The sequence below is a fragment of the Diadema setosum genome, chromosome 1, assembly GCF_964275005.1.
Source record: "Diadema setosum chromosome 1, eeDiaSeto1, whole genome shotgun sequence".
In the NCBI taxonomy this organism is placed as follows: Eukaryota; Metazoa; Echinodermata; class Echinoidea; order Diadematoida; family Diadematidae; genus Diadema; species Diadema setosum.
Window position 1 is genome coordinate 42,859,600 of NC_092685.1, and position 22,470 is coordinate 42,882,069.

Below are 22,470 nucleotides of genomic sequence, written 5' to 3' on the forward strand. Positions count from 1 at the left end.
AAAAAAAAAATCCTCAAAAATGTTAAAGACAAATTAAGGAATTCGCCGCTGACACGTACTAAAGCCGAAATAAACCACGTAGAGTTCGGTCTACATAACATCTACATCTAAACAAAACTTGATTTTTTTTTTGGTGAAAACAAAAGAAATGATAAAATGGGGGGGGGGGGCGTGTGCCCCTTGAATTTTGTAAAGGCACCCTTTTTTAACAGAATTGCTGGACCCACCCTTGTTCAGTACCCCCCAAAAAAGAAAAAAAAAAACCAACAACTTGAGAATAAAATATCGCCGTATACACGTAGGCTACTATAGCTGAAATAACGGTCTTCATAAACGTAGAAATACGTCAACCACAAATGTTGAAATTTTCTACATTTATGGTTGATGTATGAGATTTGTTACCCCATTAGTGGGCGTTTTCTACATTAATGGGCGCTGTTCATTTCTACATTTGTGGTTGAAATTTTGTTCAACCACAAAATTTGTGGGCGATGTTTTCTACATAAGTGGGCGTTTCTACATTTGTTGGTTCAAAAGGGTCCCTAAGAAATGATTCGTTTCCCGGAAACATACAGTACATGTAGAGTAAATAGATACGTGGAAGTGTATCATAACTGTAATTTCACATAGGTTGTCTGAATGAAACAGACACAAATCTTTAATTTCTAAAATTCGGTAACTAGACAATAGTGCGATAAAATAGGAACATGAGGCGAGTCCGCAAACAATTTATCACCTTCTTTTTGTAAAAAAAGCAATTAATGTAACAACTTTTGGTGGTTGTTAATTTGCCCGTGCAATATTTTCATTCAAGTACAATGAGATCAAAAAGGCATATCAAGGCAGCAAGGAAGAAGAAGGAACATGCAGCTGGTGTCTGTTGATGATACGAACGTTAGGAGAAATTGTTTTACAGATGTTGAGTGTATGTGGTCTCCAAGACAATGTATTATCGACAGCGACACCCAGGACTTTAATCTCAGATACATTAAAGGGGCCCTGAAATCCAAATGCATATTGATTTGTGTTGATTTATGATACCTTCAACATCACTTTTGCGGTGAAACGAACATCTGGAAACATTCCATATATTTTTAACAATTTTTGTCTTCTATTTTTCTTCAGATTACTTGGGAACGCCCACAGAAAATCCTTCCAAACCAATATTCTTGAGATGACCTCATCTTTCAATCATTGCTAAAGTACTAACATGTTTAACAAAAGACATTGGAATGCACCTTCCCCTCGACTCAGCATAACTTGCATGTTCCCTAGCCATGTCTTTTGTTAGTCGCATTAATATCACAGAATTACGAACCTCCTCTCGTTTTCGGATTAACGAACCTTTAGACTAACGAATCGTTCACTTCTAATTTTCTGGTTAACGAGTGTTCCGAATGCAGAATCTTGTTTCATTTCCGGCATTACGAATCTTCGGAATAGCACAGTTAGTAAGTTAACGATTTACATAAAACGTATCACAATAAATGACATATCTATGAAAATATCATTGTCTTTATAATCCAACTTCTTTTAACTGCATTTCTTTCTTTTGTGTGTGCATTCATTTCTTTATGGTTTTATCGTTACTTGTCATGCTTATATTGATATTATTTCTTCACTTTTGTGTACATTATGCGTACACATTATCAGGTTGAGATGAAAACGATAGAATAACGTAAACTTGAACTTGAAACTTGAGTTTGAAACTTGAACTTCAAACTTGAACTCCATGCTAGAACTTCAAGCTAGAACTTCAAATTAAACACACTTTAGAAAAGTACTCAGACTATAGAGCAAACTGTCCATTTCCTGCTTATTTCAAAATAATACTCAAATATCTGAAATGATTATCACGTGACTGGATATCCACCATTATGAAATTAACGAGAATTGTTGTGTTATAGCTCTCAAAAATCCGATGCCATATTCCCAATGTTTAAACGGAAGGAATTGTCACAGTACTAATGTTTATTGTTTCGTGTAATAAACTCGAAACTGTCAGCTTGTACGCAATGTCTATTTTCCCACTCGGACGAGAACCGTTTTTGGCATTAAATTCTTCTGATCATAGTAAATTTTAACAAGAATTTTGACGCTTGAATAAAGTATTTGGCCAAACTAAGCTTAGATAGGTTATAGTCTATGACTGAATAGATTCGTTCATCCCTATTATACAATTCGGTTCTCCAACAGGCCGAGTTTAATCGCGAAGGGTCGTGAGACATGCGATGACATAACATAGGGATAATAATCACGAGATGTACGTGTAACACAGTGCATACGGTTGCAAGGATCAATGAGCTTCAAACACGAAGCTCCTTTGCAAGGATCAAGACTTTATTTTCTATAGTTCAGCATGTCTGCTCTGGAGCGGAGCTGCTGACCAACTCTCTTCCTTCCCGGCATGCCTTTCAACTTCTTTTTCACAGTGTCTGCTTACATGGCATGAATCAGCATGTAGCTGCCACAGGGTCAGCAAGGCCAGACACATAGATCAGACCAGTAATGCTAGAGTCACACACGGCCGGATCACAAAACGGATTTGATATGAATGTTCTAAAGCCTTTATTAAATGTAAACCTTATGCTAGAGTCACACATGGCCGGATTTCGTACCGGGTCCATAAGGAATTAAAACCGTATCGACCCGGTTCGAGCCGTAGACCCGTAATGACCCGTATCGAACCCTATAAAAATTCGTTTGATACATCCTTAACTGAATCCTTTTCGACCCCCATCGACCTGTGTCAACCCGCTTCGACCCTTACCGTAAACCTTGTCAACATCCATGCGGTTTTACGCTGCCGGTTGCAGCGGGTCGATGCGAGTCAGTGCGGTTCCAACCGGGTCAATTTGGATATCAATACGGAATTGAAATCCATGAGAAAATTTTGAACATGACCAAAAATTTTTCACCGCCATATCGTAGCCTCCGGAATCCATGGTCCGGAGGTGGTGGACTTTACTCTCTCACAATTGTTAAAGTTTCACTCGGTGATTACTACAGGTTCATCAGGAATTGACATGGGTTACGATGAGGGACAACGCGGGTCTCTACGGCTCGAACCGGGTCGATACGGTTTTAATTCCTTATGGACCCGGTACGAAATCCGGCCATGTGTGACTCTAGCATAAGGTTTACATAAATAAAGGCTTTAGAACATTAGAATCTGGAAATCTTTGAGATCCCAGAATGTTAAACATAATCTAAGTAGACTGCCAGCGGAAGCCGACTCCCTGACGGTCGCACGAAATGCTGCCCTACCTTGGTATACTGAAGTTTCGAGTAAACTTTTGCCTATGTGACATGAACAATGAACTTCCCTGCACCTAACAAACCATACCCTCAGAAAAACATAAAGTGCTGAAAAAAGGTCTCAGTGGACATAACCAGGGGTCATCAGAAAGAACAGAATTCACTGATACACATACCTGTATCACTTTCTTGAAAGTTTTTTTTTTTTTTCATATTTATTTACCTTTTTCAGACTTTCATTCGTCATCCACGTCATGCTACCACTTCGAAGTCAATCACAAATCCTCTTTCATTCCAGTAGTCATCACTATGGAAGAAGGCGTAGAAGAAGTTGGATGACGTGACTCCGGAGAATCCTGAGTGATCTCCACAGATTCTGGGAATTTGAAATGTGTCACAAACAATGAGTATACATCCATGGCAACGAATGCACGTTATCTTTAGGTTAGACGTTATAACCTAAGGTATGGTACGACACACAATATTCCCATGTCAAGCAAACAGAAAGAAAGAAGAAGCGCAAATTCACATCACAAAATATATCATTACTCATTACTTACGATTTAATCACGGAAACATGAGGTGATGTATTACTTTGCGCAGACCCAAGTGATGCGTTCTGGAATATATTTCTTTTTCTTATTTTGACAAACATATGTCCACAATTAAAAGTAATAGAAAATTCAAAATCTATGGATGACAAAAGGAATTTTCCGATCAATCAAGAAAAGAAATAATATGTTATATAAATACAATTTACGGTATCCTGATAATGATAATGTTAATCGATGTAAATCATATTTTATAGAAATAAATTGACACGAACTATAAGGCTTTCTCGTAGGATGTTTTATACAGACGCCTTTCAAATTCTACTGGAAATATGTCAGCCATTTGGAAAGTTATTAATGATATTATTGGTAAGCAAAAGAATGTGTCAACATTTCAAATTATGCGTGACGGACAAACGCTCTGTAACCCCAGGGATGTAGCATGTTGTTTTTATAAGTATTTTGTCAATAAAGGTTCTAGTCAAGCTGAAAAATAGATCCCACAAAAACTGATTTTTCGCAGTATTTAGGTGCGTCAAGTTAATGATACTTCATTATTTTTTAAACCAACGAATTATGGTAAGATTCTTGACACTGTGCCCTCATTAAATCAAGTTATACAAGTGGTCATGATGAAATGAGCACGTATCTTTTAAAACAGATTGTTGGTAGTATAATGAAGCCTTTAGTACATGTTTGAAACTTGTCATTCTTAACTGGTATATTTCCGAATGCATGTAAAATTGCAAAAGTTATTCCAATATATACAAAATATGACTCCTCTCTTGTAACAAATTACCGTCCTATCTCTATTCTTCCTGGTATTTCTGGGGTAATAGAAAGGCTTGTTTATTAGAGACTGTATGATTTTTTTTAAACACAATGTGATATATTTAACCAAGACCAGTATGGTTTCAGGAAATTTCATTCTACAGATATGGCACTAGCCCAATCATACGATAGAGTGTCGACTGCCTTACCTGAACAAAAACATGTTTTCATGGACCTAAGCAAGGCATTCGACACTCATGACCACACTATCCTCATACGTAAATTGCAGTGCTATGGAGTTCGTGGCATTCCAGTTGAATGGTTAAAAGATTACTTGTCGAATAGAAAGCAATGTGTGTACTATGAATCTGTTAACTCTGAAGTATTACCTATACAATGTGGAGTCCTACAAGGATCCACATTTGGACCGCTATTATTTCTAGTGAAAGTGAATGATATTTCAAACTCGTCTAAGTCACTGCAATATATTATGTTTGCCGATGACACCAATGTATTCTGTTCCAATTCTGATTTTCATTCGCTCCTAAGAACTCTCAATACTGAATTACCAAAATTATCTACATGGTTTAAGAGTAATAGATTATCACTCAATTTGAAAAAGACAAATTTTATGTATTTTCATAATATGATGCATAAAAATGAAACGCAACATTTAAATGTTATAGTGGATGGTATATTATTGGAACAAAAAGAAAGTGTCAAATTCCTCGAATATATATAAATGAAAATATGAAATGGAACGGTCATGTGCAATATATATCTGATAAGGTTTCTCGTAATGTTGGTTTACCTCATAAGTTAAGGTATTTATCCCTCAGAATATTCTATTTATGTTATATAATTCGTTGATATTATCGCGCATTTCATATTGCAACATTGTATGGGCAACTTCTTTCCGCCATGTATAGCTCTATAGGCATTGACACAATGCTGTACATTGTGTAAAGACAACGAAGAAAAAATATTTTGTTAACAACTGATGATCATGTATATGTATGGCTCCAACAATGTATGTATATATACATGTACATGTATGTTCATGTACAATGAAAATACAGGAATCAATAAATCAAATCAAATCAAATCAAATCAATGCCGTCAAGTACACGCAATGCTTACATACAGGCGCTAATACATATTTTCACTAGTAAGACCAGCATGAAAGTCTCGAATTCAGAACAGAATATTTTAACATTTAGAAAACAGAGCGGAGTCTGGTGGCTAAAAACGGAGTGTTAAAAGATCGTTGTAAGATTAATTTTCGTGAAGCTATAGTTGGCATGATGTTTGTTTGTTGTTTTAATTGTTCCATATTTCACATTTCAACAAATGAATAAATCATAAACATAACAATACACAAGCATAGATGAATTGTCAAGTACAACATTTAAGACGATTTAACATGTGAAATATGAGGAATCTACATAGAAGCATTGCTTGTAGGGTGTAGATTCCCAGATGGCTGACAATGAGATGAATTCTTACTTGAATTTACAATTGAAAGGAATGACAATTGTGAAATGGGGAAATATAGACGTCGAAGAACGAAAAAGACAAAGAAAAAACAAAGAAAGACAATGTCCGCGTCACAAAACTTTTGAAGAGTTGCGTGATCACCCGAGCGAGGTTACAAGTCAGATACAGTGTACAATAGCAAAAATGCAAAATATGCACAAATAAGGTCCAGGAGATAATAAGAAATCGCGAGCGAGGCACGTGTTGCATAATCGATGAGAGAAGTTAGAAGTATGAGCAGAGAATATCGAGGATTAAATAATAGCTATAAATATGAATTCAGAAACACTAATTCAAGTTTATGCTTAAATTAATTAAGAGATAGGGATTGGATTAATTCTCTATCCAAAACATTCCAAAATTTAGGTCCTGTTGTAGTTTTTGTTTTTAAAGCAGATACAGTCTGTACAGGAGAGAGATGAAAAGAATCTTTTTGTCTCTTAGGGTAAGAATGAACTGCAGTATTTTTAACAAGCATAGAAGAAAATATATCGGGGAGACCACCTGAGTTTAACTGATACATAAATGATCCGATATTGAAATATCATAGATCCTGGATCTTAAGAATTCTACTTGAAGAAAATAAGGTATTAGTATGTTCCAGGAATGTGGCGAAGTTGATTATTCGTACAGCTCTTTTCTTTATCAAAAGTAAAGAATTAAGTCTAGTTATACAACAGTTCCCCCATGCCAGGATTCCATAACTTATATAGGGCAACAAAAGAGTAGAATACAATGAAAGCAGAACATGCTTAGGAAAATACTGCTTTAACTTATACATAACACCTACATTTTTTGATAATAATTTCCGCAGAGAATCAACATGAACTTTCCATGTCAACTTGCAATCAATATGAAGACCAAGGAATTTTAAATATTCAACCTGATTCAATTCCACGTCGTTAACAAACAATTTACCCGGTAAAATATTGATTATATTACTAAAAAACATAAATTTTGTTTAATCAAATTCAGTGACAATTTATTAGCCTGAATCCACTTAAAATACTGATTTCAATTCAATATTAATGGTATTCTGTAAAACATGAGGATTTCGATTCGAATAAAGAATGCTGGTGTCATCGGCAAAAAGTAGAAAATGGAACAGAGAGGATGAACTGCGAAAATCATTCATATAAAGAATAAACAATAGAGGACCTAAGTAGAGGACTTGCATTGAGATGTGAAAACGGCTATTAGAAACGAACACTTCACAATCATGATCAGATTGACAAAAAATAAACAACAACTGCGGAAGAATTTTAGTATGTCTTTAGTACGAAAACGAGAGCAAAAACACCCCACCCCATTCTCCATCATACATCATGCAGAGACCATAACTTTGCTGTCGGGCATGTCGGGTCAGAAATTAGTCTATGTAAAATGCACGTGAAGGCCATTAGATAGTATACCACTACGCAAAGCAACTGGAATTGACACAGATTATCTTCGCGTTTATAATAGGTCTATACCAGTGACATTATTCAGATTATTTTCCTATGACTGCCTTATTGCATTTTTGCATATTTTGGTGACAGCTGGTTATTTTATTCGGAAGTCCTTTATAGCGTATGATCTATTTATCGACTGATTTTCTTTGCTAAGAGTGGAATTATTAATTGCATCCGCCAACCACTTGTCAGAAGTTGCACTTCTGTGGTTTTCCTAGTTCGATTCTTTCACAAAGTTATTCACTTTTTATAAAACAAGTAAACAAAGGCAGATTAACAGTAATTTGACGTTCAGTCATCGATTTCCTCAGTCATGTTATTTATGCTTTTGTTATAGCTTTTGTATCAGTATTTACGCTGTAATCAATATATAAATAGTGAATGGTCACGAGTGTGATTGTACAAGATTTCGCACGAGGTGAAAGATGGATGCGCTCTATTCAACTTTAATTTTGTAAACTTACTAAGGCGCCTGCCCTTAACGGAATTATTGGATCCACCTCTGTTTCTCCAAGATGTTACTTCACACTGAGCGAACAAAATAATTATGAAAGCGAGAGGGCTGATGTTTTCTTTCTTACTGTGCATTCATTATCGTATTATGTCAACGCAATGAGGAAAAAAGAAACAGTGCAACTTACGTGTAGGGGCAGTACAGGACGCTTGTATTCACCCAGTAGTTGAACTGATCCCAATAACAGTCAACATCGTCCTCGACTACCATTTCTCTGAAAGTGTACTTGATGTGGAGACTTTCATCTGTACTCTGAGTTAAGGGAACGATGGAAGTGGAATCAGTTGTACAATACTGATGTTGAAAGGAGCAATGGAAGTGATATGTGTTTAAAGGGTGTGTACAGTTCTGGTCGAGGTGAGGATTTAGCTTTTAACGTTTTGCGATATATTTACAAACCACTCTGTGAGATGTCAAAGAGCATGCAGTTCTAAGGGGTATCAAGAGTCTATTCGATGAAAAGCGGTTTTGAAATGGCTGAGATATCCAAAAACAAGGTGAAACAAAGAGATCCTAATAAAGTTGTGGCATGTCGCCTTTTATTATTAGCACTTTTTTTTGCTGTCTCAGCCATTTGAAAACCAATTTTCATCAAATAAACGTTGAATCCTTCTTAAAATTACATGCTCTTTCATATTTCATAAGAGGCTTTTCATTATCTCACTTACGAAAGTTCAAAACATGAATCCCCACCTCAACCAGTACTGTACAGTCCCTTTAATGACAACAGTATTACTCTTCAAGTTTATGTATGAACGAGATTCCAGTGACGTCATCAAGCCATGCTGAGGGGTAGAAACTGCGTATGGGGGGGGGGGGGGGTGGGCTGAAGCGTAATCATGTTATGTACATCCCATGGTCAGTCAATCATATAGGCATGCGGTTATGGTAATGGTGGAGATGAGGATTGGCTTTTTGACTTTTTGCGAGACACCAAAAAAAAAAAAAAAAACACTTATGAAATAGTACAGAGCATATCATTCTAAGAGGAATTCAAAATTAATAAAACGAAAATCGTTTGGGATGGCTGAGACATTAAAAAACAAGGTAAAATAAAAAAAATTGATAAAAGGCTTGTCCTACCTTTTATTAGGATTGCTCTGTTTTGGATATCTAAACCATTTCAAATCAAATTTTCATCAAATAAATGTTAAATCCCTCTTGGAATTACATGCTCTTTCATATTCCATAAGAGGTTTGTCACTATACCATCCCTTCATATATAATATGCGAAACGCGTATCGCCCGCCAGAACTATTGTATTTGCCCCCCCCCCGCAACGGTTCATTTGACGTCACAGAACCTCGTCTACAACTACATGTATATTAACAATTCTTAGTGGTTGAAAGAGCCGTTATTTATGATAAAGTTTATTCTACAATTAACGATCATCCTATATCAGTTTCTGAAAGTTTGTATTTTGACATTTAGTTCAATGTAAAACAAAAAACAAAACACACACACACACACACAAGTTTTGTTTTAATAATACAAAAACAAGGAATGTGTATTATTTTCAATTTGATGCATTCTTGCGTCGAGTTGTCTCTATCACAACTGATTGACTCCTTGCCCTTCATCGACGAAAAGAAGCACTAATATATCAGCGGGTTCATCAATTTAAATAATAGAATAACAGATTATTTCTTTTTTTATGTAGCGCATTTGATACTTGTTAAGTATCTCGATGTTATTCACAGACTGTATCATGATAACCTGCGATCACCATGGTCACTGGATCTGTTATTTCCAAGCAGCACTGATGGTGCTCACTTTCCACTCCCGTGTAGCATTCCAGCAAGTTGCAGCCATTTCACAGGCGCGCACGTGCTGATCAACCAACATAAACTTTCTCATCCTACCGGGTACCCATTTATACTACTTGCAGGAGAGCAGCAAATGTAGACAAAGTGCCTTGCTGCAGGGCAAACGTGTCGCGCTTGGTATGAATCAGGATATTGAAGTACCATTCAGTGACCGGTCGACAACTGGTGACGAAAAGTCGAATATTGCGTGGAATTCCTGCCTCCCGTCGACTATTCTAGCTGGACAATGAATTAAATTTCATTATCCTATTTTCAACTGAAAATGGAACACAGGATGATGGATTTGCTCTGAAATCCTGTTTTCCGTGTTTTATTATGACGAAATGGCGAAAAAGGACTCAAAAATCCTATTTCCTCATTATTTCAAAAAATAGACGAGCGCCCTCAGCCACGACACCGCCACGATATGCAGTAACAGCTTTTTCATTTTGGTGGAACTTTTGTGAATGTAATAATATGTTGAACGTTTTCCTGCAAGGACGCCATAAACACATCTAATCGTCTTCCCATAATTTCTGATGGGTTTTCACCGCAAACTCTGCATTTCATTCATAATAAAGTAGGCCTACATAACGCGTTAATGGCCCGATTATCATCCTGAAATCTCTAGGCTCAACATAGCCCCTATATCATAAGAACATCATGGACCACATATGCCGCGAATTCTCTGACTCCAGACCTTAAAGGACAAGTTCACCTTCATAAACATAAGGATTGAGAGAATGCAGCAATATTAGAAGAACACATCAGTGAAAATTTGAGGAAAATTAGACAATCGATGCAAAAGTTATGAATTTTTAAAATTTTTGTGTTGGAGCTGCTGGATGAGGAGACTGCGACAGCTTGTGATGTCAAATGCGTACAACAGTATAAAGAAAACGTAAAGAAAATTCAACATATTTTTACTTTTTTCGCATAATAAAAGAGCACTTGACCTGCCTCTTTCTAAATTCAGGGGGAATAATATTACCCATAACATATGTCAGTAAGGAGTCAAGGGAATGTGTAATTTTTTCAAAAGATGAAATTTTGTGAAATTCTCTTTATATTTTCCTTATATTGTTGTACTCATGTGACATCATACGCTGCAGTAGTCTTCTCATCCAGCGGTGACTGCACAAAAACTTCAAAAATTCTTAATTTTTGAACGGATTGTCTGATTTTCCTCAAATTTTCAATAATGTGTTCTACTAATGTTGCTATATTCTCTCAATCCCTATGTTTATGAAGGTGAACTTAAACATTGTACCTTTTTTTTTTTAAATGAAAAGAAAAACTATTTTGCAAGTACATGGCCCGGGACATAATGCAAAAGCGCTGACGAAGGGGCTTAGGTGAACAAGATTATTCCTTTCACTTTTTTTTTTTTCTTCACACAGTAGCACTATTCTTGTCAGTAAATATAGATGTTGCAAATAGGGGGAAAATATACTGTACATATTCAGTGGGATTTCCGCCTATCTTGATTCATTTCCGACCAAATTAGGGAACTTACGTAAACCATGTAATTCAGTTGCTGGTTTTCGTCGTACGTTAATCCGCTGGTGCTCAAGGTATGTGTTTCACCGCTAGCCAATGCGATGCCTGTTGTCCCTGGAAAAGGACGAAGAAGAAGTAATACAGTGTTAGAGGAAAGAAGAAAAAATTGATCCGAACTCATGGAGGTAGTGTGAATCTATCTCACGCATTATGCAAATTTTGACGTTATTAATGCGAATCTTAGGGTACAGCGTATACGCCACAAACCGTCCCATGATTCACGCCAGATGACAAGTGGATGGGGTTATGTACACCTGCATATCGCCTTCGATGTTACAGTCCACATGGGATAAATCTAAACCATGGATCTGAGTGGATTTCTACCACGATATACATCAACGGCGTTAAATTTAGGGCCCTGTCACACCTTTCCGGGCGAGCCTTGCGTGCGACTTGCGAAGAACAATTTTTTGCTATCCGGAGCTGGTCCCCGCAGATGGACCTCACATGACAGTACCTAGAACCTATCTCAACCGTAGTTACCCGGAGTTGCGCACGCAAGTCCTTTTCACAAGCAGTCAAGTTTAGGCACTGTCACACCTTTCCGGGCAAGCTAGACCGGCTTGTTGCGTGTGGGGATTTTCCAGCACGCAGGACAATTTTGCAGGCGGACAAGGATTTGGGCGACTTTCGCATGCGTCTTACCTGCTGGACCTGTGCTACTTACGTTCTACTTACGTGCATTCCGTGTGACCAGGCGCATTGGTGGCGGGTGAGGACTGACAAATCGGTGAAGGAATCCCTCTGAAGGAATTGGATATGGCAGAAGTTCCACAGAATGTCATTATCTTGGCCGAAACCGAGTCTAAACTAACCGGCAGAAAGGCAGTAACTGACACTCAGCATGCACGCAATTTGCGATATAGCTCCCTCCATCGACGTCCGCAGAACTGACCAGCTACACGTATATTGGGAGTTTCGACACCGTTCCTTGCCATACAGTAAAACACCCGCATTACTGTTAGTATGCTCGTAGAATGTCCGCAGATGACACGCTCTTCCATCGCATAAGCATAGATCCACGGGCAACTTACGTACTTCAAGCGGGGCATTTCCTATTGTTGTTCTGCGTGTATCGCTGTGGGCAACCCCCGCGACTCACCCGGAAAAAGTTTTGGTCATGCTCAAAACTTGACTGTGGGTAAATCGGACTTGCGTGCGCACCTCCGGGTAACTACGGCCGAGTTACGCGCTATTACAGGTAATGTCAGGTGCGGGCCAACTTTTGGGAGGTCCTGGTAGCTAAAATTTTTCCCCGCAAGTCAACCCTCAAGGCTTCCTCAGACACGGTGTGATAAAGCCTTGAGCATGCTCAAAACTCGTTCCGTGTGAGTCGCGTGGGTTTGGACGGAGAGGTACACGTAACACCAATAGGAGCCCCTTACCGGCACCACCTCGCAGGCAACTCCCTATAGCAGGTACTTCGCAGTCCCCGTATGCAGCTCGTAACTGAAAACGGATCGGTTTCGAAGCCCTCACGCAGGTCACACGGAATACACGCAAGTAGCAGGTAAGTAGCACGCGTCTAGCAGGTAAGATGCAAGTATGGAACCCGCCAACATTCTTGTCCGCCCACAGACAATTCTCCGCGTAGCTCACCCGGAAATGTGTGACAGGGCCTTCAGGATTCAATATCAATGTGCGGCTTATAGACAATTAAAGTGATTGTTCATGATGCAATTCGTGCCGTTTTATAATCATCTCATGACGTTTGGACAATATCAAACATGACCAATAATGTCTAATTCCCTCGGATTCTTTCGGAAACATTTTTTCTTTTTCTTTTTTCCTTTCTTTTTCCTTTTTTTCTCCTTCTCCTTCATCATTTTTTCTCCTTTTTCCCTTTTCTCTCCTTCTTCATCTTTTTTTTTTTTTTCGTGCCTTCATTTGATTTTATGTCAATTGACACTGGTTTCTTTGATTTTTGTTTCATGCACTTGTTTGTAGTTTTACGTAGCCATTATTTGTTTTGTATTGTATTTGTATGTTTTTCTGAGGGTCCCATATCGTACTTTTTAGTGGGACCCTCCATTTCCATTCCTATCCTTGTAATTTGTATAATGTATAATAGTTCTACCTTAAAAAATGCGATCATGTTGTTACTCCTGATCACATGTATTTTGTTAATTTACGTTTTCAAAATTATTACAAATATGTTCTGTTGATGTATTGTACATCATTTTCTATGTTTATTTAATGGAAATGAAAATACAATTAAAAGTTGAAAATTGAGCAGAAAGTTGTTTTTTGTTTATCCGAGAGAAAGACAGAGAGAGAGAGAGAGAGAGAGGAGAATATCATAATGCTAGAGTCAAACACCGTATCGATCCGGTTCGATCCGTACACACCCGCATTGAAGTGCATCGTAATCCGTGTCAATTCCTGATGGATTCCGGGGGCTACGATACGGCGGTGAAAAAATTTTGGTCATGTTCAAAATTTTCTCATGGATTTCAATTCCGTATTGATATCCGAATTGACCCAGTTCGAACCGCACTAACTCGCATCGACCCGCTGCAACCCGCAGAGTAAAACCGTATGGACCTTTGCCGTATACCGCATTGCCTTCATGCAACAATGATGACAAGCGGGTTGACACTGGTCGATGGGGGTCGAAAAGGATTTAGTTAAGGATGTATTAAGCGGATTTTTATACGGTTCGATACGGGTCAATGCAGGTCTTTACGGCTCGAACCGGGTCGATAAGGTTTTAATTTTTTTATGGAACCGGTTCGAAATTCGGCCGTGTGTGAATGTAGCATCAACTACCCACCATTCCGGGACTAATTCGGCTCATTTTCACTCGGATCAAATCCGTTTTGTGACCCGGCCGTGTGTGACTCTAGCACTGGGGAATCCAAAGCCTCTTTTGATGAAGATACTCGGTACGTTATTACAAACAGCTGTTGCCTGCTAATAATGAGAGCCGAATAATCACAACATGTCTTATTCCCTTTGAACCTATGCTTTTTCCATCAATTCAAAATATCTAAAACCTCGGTCACACAGCGCTTTATCACGGCCAAAATCCGTCAAAAAGTGGTCTCCCGTGAAGCAGACTATGTTGTTCGCGTTGATGTCGAGTTTAAGACGAGCTACTGTCGATTTAAAGCCGTGGCAGGACGCGGGGAAAAATCTGAACGGCGTCGGACGCGGTAAAAAATTTTGAACTGCTCAAAATTTTATTCCGCGGACAACCAGGGCGACACACGTGGTAAAGCCGTGCAACACACGTGAAAGACACGTGATAATCCGTGATCCGGCAGTGATTAAAACTTTGGGAAACGTGGTAAAGACGCAATAGTCTAGCGGTCTGTCACGGGCAGAGCACGGTTATCTGACGCGTGTTACTCGTTGGTGTCACGGGAAATAGCGTGTGTTTAGCGGCTTATCGCTGACGAAATAAGAATGAATTTTTTCCGCGAACACACACGTCGTGGCTGGGCGTGGTTAGCCGTGCTTAGGCAGTGCTTCAGCAATGGAACAGCCGCCAGCGGCCATACCCCGTATACAAAGCACGGCCAAACCAAAATTGACCCCAAAAATACCACTTACGACCACGTCCACCAGATTTTCATAACTTTTTGTACGTGATTTGGACGTGGAGTGCTGTGTGACCGGGGCTTAAAGTAGTAATGTGGTCTGTTACCTCACAGATAGGAAGGCAACCGATTCATGTTTTAGTGCATTATGACCATGTATTTATGATGGTAGATTCTCTTTGCTATCCCTTTTTTTTTTTAAATGAGCGATATACGACTGTAGCTAGAATTAAGGGGACGCACCAATAGAAATTGCGCAAAGATTAATTTCATAAAGATAGGAATTACTCAATTGAAGATATCCGGACACAAATTTGACATATCAATTTCAAGAGAAGTATACTTGAAGATTATACCATATCAGTTTTATTGTTAGTATTAATCGGGGAGGTGTCAAAATCGGCTTTGGAGAACAGCAGAGTTCCAAGCATTTTCACAAGAAACAGCCCTGATTTATACTGATACGATTTACACTGATACTCGAGCTATACAGCTCACAAGTTATACAACCACTAGCTAGATGCTGAAGTGAACAAACGTCACGAGCTCGACATCAAATAAAATAAACCAACGAGGTAGACACTATAATAAGCAAATGAGACCCACGAGCTGGGCACTCGGCAAATGAAATCCATGAACTCAGCAGTAGATAAAACAGGCCCAACCAGCTCGACATTCCATCATGGGACATTATTTCTCGTGGGTCTGTTTTACGTGATGTTTGACTCTCGGGCTGCATCAGCATATACAATATGATATAAAAATGACACTTACAAATCAAATTAATATTTTCTCCCTCTTAATTCAACTATTAAGCAGTTTCTCGGTTGATAACTGCGACTCTATTAGATTGTTACCATACGGTTCAATATTGCAATCGACGCGTTTTCGAAGTAGGCCTACTATATAAAGTTAGAAATAACATGATTTTCAACTGACTATCGGTAATTATTGGCAAATGTTCTGGTCATAATACTCTTACCATCTTGGAAGGTTCCACAATCAGACCCAGTTAGGCCAGAGGCACACATACAATCGCAAGCGAACTCCCCATCGAAGTCAGTCCCAAATTTGCAGCCAGAAGGGGTATTGCAAACTATTTGAATAATGAGATGAAATTCAATTCATTAATATCAAGGAAAAGCGTACCTTCCATAAACTTGTGTTCGGTGAATAACGTTTTTCAGTATTTGCTGTTGTTGTTTGTTTGTTTTTTAAAATAAAATCACCAGTTACAGTGATGATGTGATGGTCACCTGTGCAAGCGTTCAACTGTTAACACGAGAAATTCTATAACAACCGCAGAGAATATCTTAGGCTTTGACAACGCCTCCCAGACAGAGCAATGGCAAGGAAGAGGCATCATCAGTTTTAGAGCTATAAACTAAGTTACATGGCAGGAAATACAGTAATCTAGTGCTAGTCGCTTGAATTGACTCTTAGACTGAACACTTATGCTGATCATATTTGCACAGCATAATAGCAAGTTAGAAATGCTTCGATGCTTCGATGCTCAGTTGTCCCGACCGCACTGACTGACACGTCTTCTAGATCCTTTCTTCATTTTCTGACCTGGAATTTCCTCTTGATTTCTGATTTGTTCTGATTTTATAAACCCCCGCAATGATTGCTTGCATAGTTCCTGCAAGTGAACTTTATATAGCTAACATGGGTATTTGATAGCAGAGTGGTAGGGTATGCATGTAACGGTGATATGGAAATGTTTCGCTACTATTCATTAAAATAAGAAGATATTCGAGCAATTGATAACCGATTCAATCTGCCTACTGTATATTGCTACAAGCAAAACTCTTGGTTGTGTGTTTTAACTTTGCACTATCTTCTGTCAATCTGCTTTGTATCCAAAAGCCATATTGATTATATATATATATATATATATATATATATATATATATATATATATATAAACACGATTTTACTTAGTGTCTCATTCCTCACTTCTTGCGTCAGTAATCCCATATTCTCTATTAATTGTGCATATATCATATGCAGTCAGCCCTTTCTGGATCCCCATCGTGATCCGGTTCAAAGGGTCCCTGGGCTCGAGTGTCGGAGCGGCTCCCTTGCTCACACTGAACGCCTACAACGACAAGAAAAACGAGAAGCATGCAAATGTATTGACGATATATACTTCAAGCTCATCTCGCTATAGCGATTGCGAGAGATCAAAAACCAAGGCTACCTCTGCTTATCAGCGGTTTTGCTTAAACAAGATTGTATAAACAATGTGTGATAAATCTAGTAACACGGGAAATATCTATAATAGCATCTTGGTCCGAAAATGTAATATTATCACCTGTATTTTAAGCCTATTCTTTTAAAGAATAATTAGTACAAAGAGTGAATAACATAAAGAATGATATTCATTTTGAGGTTGTACGAAAAGTTTCTACTTAATTATCTTCATAACATAGATTCTTTAAATTTAACTTAAAGGTAGAACGTCACTTTTGTTTTTATACGTCAAGAACACAATATAATGTGGCAGAAACAAAACAGAGGAACATACACAAAAAAGGAAAACAAACTTAACGATTTTTTTTTTCGGAGAAGTAGTTTTGAGGGTTTTTGTGTTGTGTTCTTGAATGATAGCAGGAACTAGCATTTGATCCCCCCCCCCTCCCCCACTTGGTCCTCATTATGATAGTTTTAAAAATGCGGTCTTATTTATGGGAAGTACAAACAACAACAACTGGAGAAAAAAATCTATTAAAAAATACATTAGAATAATGTAAGAATCTTGTATCTTGTAAGAATAATATATCGAATCTTACGTAGGCGCCGTAGTGCATGACGCTGCAAGGTAAGTAAGTGCACTCCAAACACATGTCTGGGTTGGGTGCAAACTGGCTTACAAAGCCGTCCATTACGTTTGCTTCGATTTTGTTGACGTAGTCGGCGCTGTCACTCCTCTGCTGCACGTGGGACATTCCCAGTGTATGTAGAAACTCATGAATGGTGACGCCTACCTACACCAACGAAGTAATATAATGTGATTGCAACACTTGATAGTGGCGATTGCGTCCAATGAATTATATACATAAAAACCTACTAATATCGCAATACATGTATTGCCCAAGTACTTGTATTCGGGATTTGATTGTTCATCTTAATTCAAATCGACTATTACTTATTCCAAGGACAATGTGAGATAAGTCCTAAGCTTGAAGGACTTATCTCACATTTTCCATTACAATTGCACGCATTCCCAGTGCAATAAATTGCAAAGACACATCATTAGATATCATGAAAAATAATAATTTTTGACCATTGTTTTTTTCAAGCGAAGGGATTGCAGTCAAATATCGTGGTGACTGATAGATGAAAAAGGTTCTGAAGGTAGGGAAGACAGACAGAACCAAACTGGAAATGGAAACCTCCAGAATAATTGTGCTTCTCGTAATTTCTCTTTTTTTAAAATCGGATATTATGAGATATTACTGACAGTTACATTATTTTCCCATCTTGCTATAGTTCAACCAGAGATGTTAGGAGTGTGACCATTTTTTCCCACCATGCAGAAATTAAAATGGCATTTCGAGAATCCTCCCAATCTTTCTTTAGCCACAAATATCAATATTGTCAATCGTTTACTTCTTATACTTGAAGGAATTATCCGTTATTTGATGGGTTAAAATGAAAGGCAATCATAAACATCATTCACAAGTTTGAATGAGTTTGAAGATCGAATTCAGTTGGCGTGAACAAACACATTCGTGTTAATTCTAACCCCCCCCCCCCCCCACGCAAAAAAACCCCAAAAAACAACAACAGCAACAAAGAACAGGAATGCAACAACCGTCTGCTCAGCGTTACTTACAGTTGTGCACGCAGTTGTCTGAAGGTTAACCTTCTGGTCACCACATGTCCGTCCAATATGTGAATAACACCTGTTAAGAAAAAAAAAATCTTTTTGATGATAGTTTCAAGTATGTTATGTGGACACCGCGGTGTAACAGCGCCACCATATAGGCAATGCCGAGTAACCGTTAATGTGAGTCACTTTAAAGGGGACCTCCAGAAGATTTTCAGACTTTTATATTTGAACAACTACATTCAGCAAAAAAAGAAAAGAAAAAAAAAAGAAAAAAGAAATAAAGAAGTAAATTTTTTTCGAGTTCAAAATTTTCATAGATTTTGATGAAAATTAATGTATTATATACCATATTAAAGGTAATTTGATTGGCTATCAACCAAGTAGGTAAATATAAAGGGAAATTTTACTCATTAGTGAACACATTTGCTTGTGCATATGACAAAAATTTACATATTGTCTTTCCTTTTCCAATGCCCTTTAAGATTTTTATATTATACCATTTTACCATTACCATTTTATAATTTTGATTCGCAGGAGTTTGAAATTGACTGGGAAATCCTATGTTACCCAAGTGACAAACAAAATCACAAGATACACGTATAATTTGCAGTGCCCGCATCACAAATAGGGCCATAATGGGAAGAGCAGGCAAATATTAAAAGAACTTCTTAACCATTATTTTTCACTTCCTCAGATGAAAACATCACAATAAACGGAAATCGGAAAGGAAACATAACCTGTCAGCCGTTTAATTTTTACATTTTATCCCGTGTAAACCTGTCATTATCTACATGCAACGGTCTAGCTTTTCAACAGCAGTTAACGTTTACACATGTAAACATTTTTACATTCATGTGAAATTACCCTGAAGCGGATGACTGAACACTGACGTGATGGGTTGAATCAGAACACGTGGTTTCCTGGAACGTAACATCCGGGACCTTGCTGGTTATTTCATTCACGGCTGCCGTCACTGTAGTTTTATCTGGAAATCAAAGATAATGACAAGTATAATATAGCAAACGTCTTTTCATACAACCTTTAAAAAAATAAAATTATGCAAAACAAACCAACAAAAACAACCAACCAAATCAAATAAAATGAAACAAACAAAACTGCTAAACCGAAAAGTAAACAAAAATAAAAACAACAACAACCCATGAGCGGACCACCTGATAAGAAGGGACATTAGATAATACGAACTGAAAAGAAGGACTAACATGATATGCAAGACGTGTAAACATGATGTTCACACAACGTAGTGACTATCTATCAAGTTTATCGCTGATCGAAAAAAAAAAAAACAATGGGTATACGGTTCAGTCATTCACACGCTATATGTTATAAACATGTAAAATCAAAATTATATGTATTTGCCTATTATGCACGAGTGATTGCACTTCTGCATTGGAAAAAGACTGACGAAACTTACCGCCATTAAAATCGCAGAAGGCATACCGAATAGCATTCGAGATGTCCCAGACCTTGAGGTTTGTAGAGCACTGAAAGCAAGTTATTGGCAAATGGCGTCTTCAGGTCATTCATTGCTTTAACACTTTCTATGATAATGAGTCAAAATGTAATGTGCACAAATTTCACACATAAATCTATGAACAGGTAATATGTGGCATGTTATCTTTGATTGAAAATCATTTTACTTTAGGGAGATTATTATACATTATTCTTGTCTCTGATATCTAATCAGGTGTTGCGACATAATAATTATTACAGAAGCAGACTGAGGGTAATTTGATTTTCAGGCCTTTCTATTTATTTATTCATTTTTTTTTTGGGGGGGGGGGAGGAGGAAAGAATTGTTATCAGATCTGGGTTTTTTCCCTGTAATACTGTATAAGTGTGCCCTGCAAAATGGGGAAGGGTAGCAGGGATCTAGGAATTTCGTAAAGGGGGGGGGAGGGTGGGGGCGGCGCAAAGAATATTTTGGGTGCTTCTTCCGGGTTTCAAAAAAAATAAATAAAGAGGATTCGCTACTGGGGTAGTAAGCACAATCAAATGACGGCTCGCACTTTTCTGCCGACATGTAAAGCGCAGCTAATTATAAACCGAGCTGGACATAATGACGGCGAAATTTATTTGAATATAATTTCCTTCAAATCATGCATGTTAAAAAAAAAGTGCGTTGCCAGAATTGTTAGGCATAGTATCATACAGTATATAGTATGATAATGTCAACCACCACCAGACAAGCCTGTCAGACGAAGTTCATTATTGTATAACACGTTGTGGTACAAACCACTATGCACTTTACAGGTTGGAAAAAGCATTCGTCGATTGCTTACCTGTGCCTGAAGATCGCAGAGCAAATTCCGAGGCGCAAGCGGAAGCAGACAAATTAAAGTGCACAGAAACATGAAATATGAGTTTCAATAGGAGACACAGTTCTATAGAAGGAACGATTGCCAGTTGCTTCAAATGGAACCAAAAAATAATCTGCAAAAGTAAAACAATTCTGGATAAACGTGGTAATGTTCACTGGCGCTCTTAAACATAATTACATTGTATGTAAAACCCCTTACTTTCAGTAAAACTCACACCAAGTGCTACATTGACTGTAAGTATATCTGCACACGAAGCTACTGAAGAGTTTGGTTGCAAAACAAGTTAACTCCATTTTCTGTTGATTTGAGACATTTGTGACTAAAGCTGATAAGAAACAAAAAATTATATATATATATATATATATATATATATATATATATAAAGCATTTCAATCATACCTTTCGGAATATATTAGTTATGAGAAACATAATTATTTTTCTATTGTAATGCATCTTAACTAGAAATCTATATCTAAATAAGTATTCATGCTAGGCATCTATGTAACAAGACATTAGTGACATATCTATGGAAAGATTTCTTGTGCTCTGTCATGACATTGTCTGTCTGATGATGGACTTGCTTCAATATGTCTTGTTAAGAGACAGTACAATGTATACGGTTAACGGGATTTTTAATTGTGGGGGGATGTGGGGGTTATATGGAATTCGCTTAGGAAAATGAAATGATCAATAAGTTGAATGATTCTCACTAATAAACAAATCTACAGTTACGTTTTTGCTTTCGCTTATGTCTATAAGCCCCTTTCACAATCGGTCTGCGACCGTTTACGCCCGTTTGGGCGCACGAGAGGTTCCAACAAATTTCAATCGCCATTGATTTCATCATGTCACATAAAGGCATTCACAAATTTGAACAGTTGTTACACAACAAAAACGACTAGAAAAGACCGTTGAACGAATAAGTCGCATTTGATCGCATATGCTTGTGCAAGTGGTCGCGCGTTCATGCGGTCGTACGTTCACGATCGCTCGTGCAGCAGTCTCAATGGTCTTTGCACAAACGTACCCGTTCGCAAAACCAGTGTCTGGAGGTCGCTAGCGCACATAGAAGTGCTGTACGAACTCCAGTCTAAACCCAGAGCGACCATCGAGTCGTGCGAACTCTCCCATCACACAAGTCGTGCAATGTTGTACAACACTTGTACGGAATCGCACAATGATTGGTCATAATTATAAATCTTTATATCGCATCTGGGTTTTGAGCATGCATAAGATTCAGATGCGACCAGTTACTACCATCTGCGACCGCCTGCAGAGATTGCGTGCGCTTGCTAGACCCCACGC

The 22,470-nt window shown here is 38.0% G+C and overlaps 1 protein-coding gene across 1 annotated transcript; it reads right to left on the reverse strand.

Moving 5' to 3' along the window:
- Window positions 1-3,487: 3,487 nt before the first annotated feature.
- Window positions 3,488-20,325, reverse strand: LOC140230853 (blastula protease 10-like). Its single transcript, XM_072311003.1, has 9 exons — window positions 20,259-20,325; window positions 19,691-19,811; window positions 18,830-18,899; window positions 17,784-17,978; window positions 16,948-17,089; window positions 15,971-16,084; window positions 11,403-11,500; window positions 8,209-8,333; window positions 3,488-3,634 (listed from the first exon to the last, which is right to left on the reverse strand). Exons 4-9 carry the CDS (start codon window positions 17,937-17,939, stop codon window positions 3,511-3,513), a joined length of 759 nt encoding a protein of 252 aa, XP_072167104.1. The 5' UTR covers window positions 17,940-17,978; window positions 18,830-18,899; window positions 19,691-19,811; window positions 20,259-20,325; the 3' UTR covers window positions 3,488-3,510.
- Window positions 20,326-22,470: the final 2,145 nt, after the last annotated feature.

Excerpts from the sequence above, each read along its gene's own strand:
- LOC140230853 (XM_072311003.1), bottom strand. The coding sequence starts at position 17,939 with ATGTCCCACGTGCAGCAGAGGAGTGACAGCGCCGACTACGTCAACAAA. Across the intron at positions 16,085-16,947 it reads TGGGATTACTGACGCAAGAA|TTTGCAATACCCCTTCTGGC; the intron begins GTGAGGAATGAG and ends TTATTCAAATAG. Across the intron at positions 8,334-11,402 it reads AACTGAATTACATGGTTTAC|AGTACAGATGAAAGTCTCCA; the intron begins GTAAGTTCCCTA and ends CCCTTAACTCAG.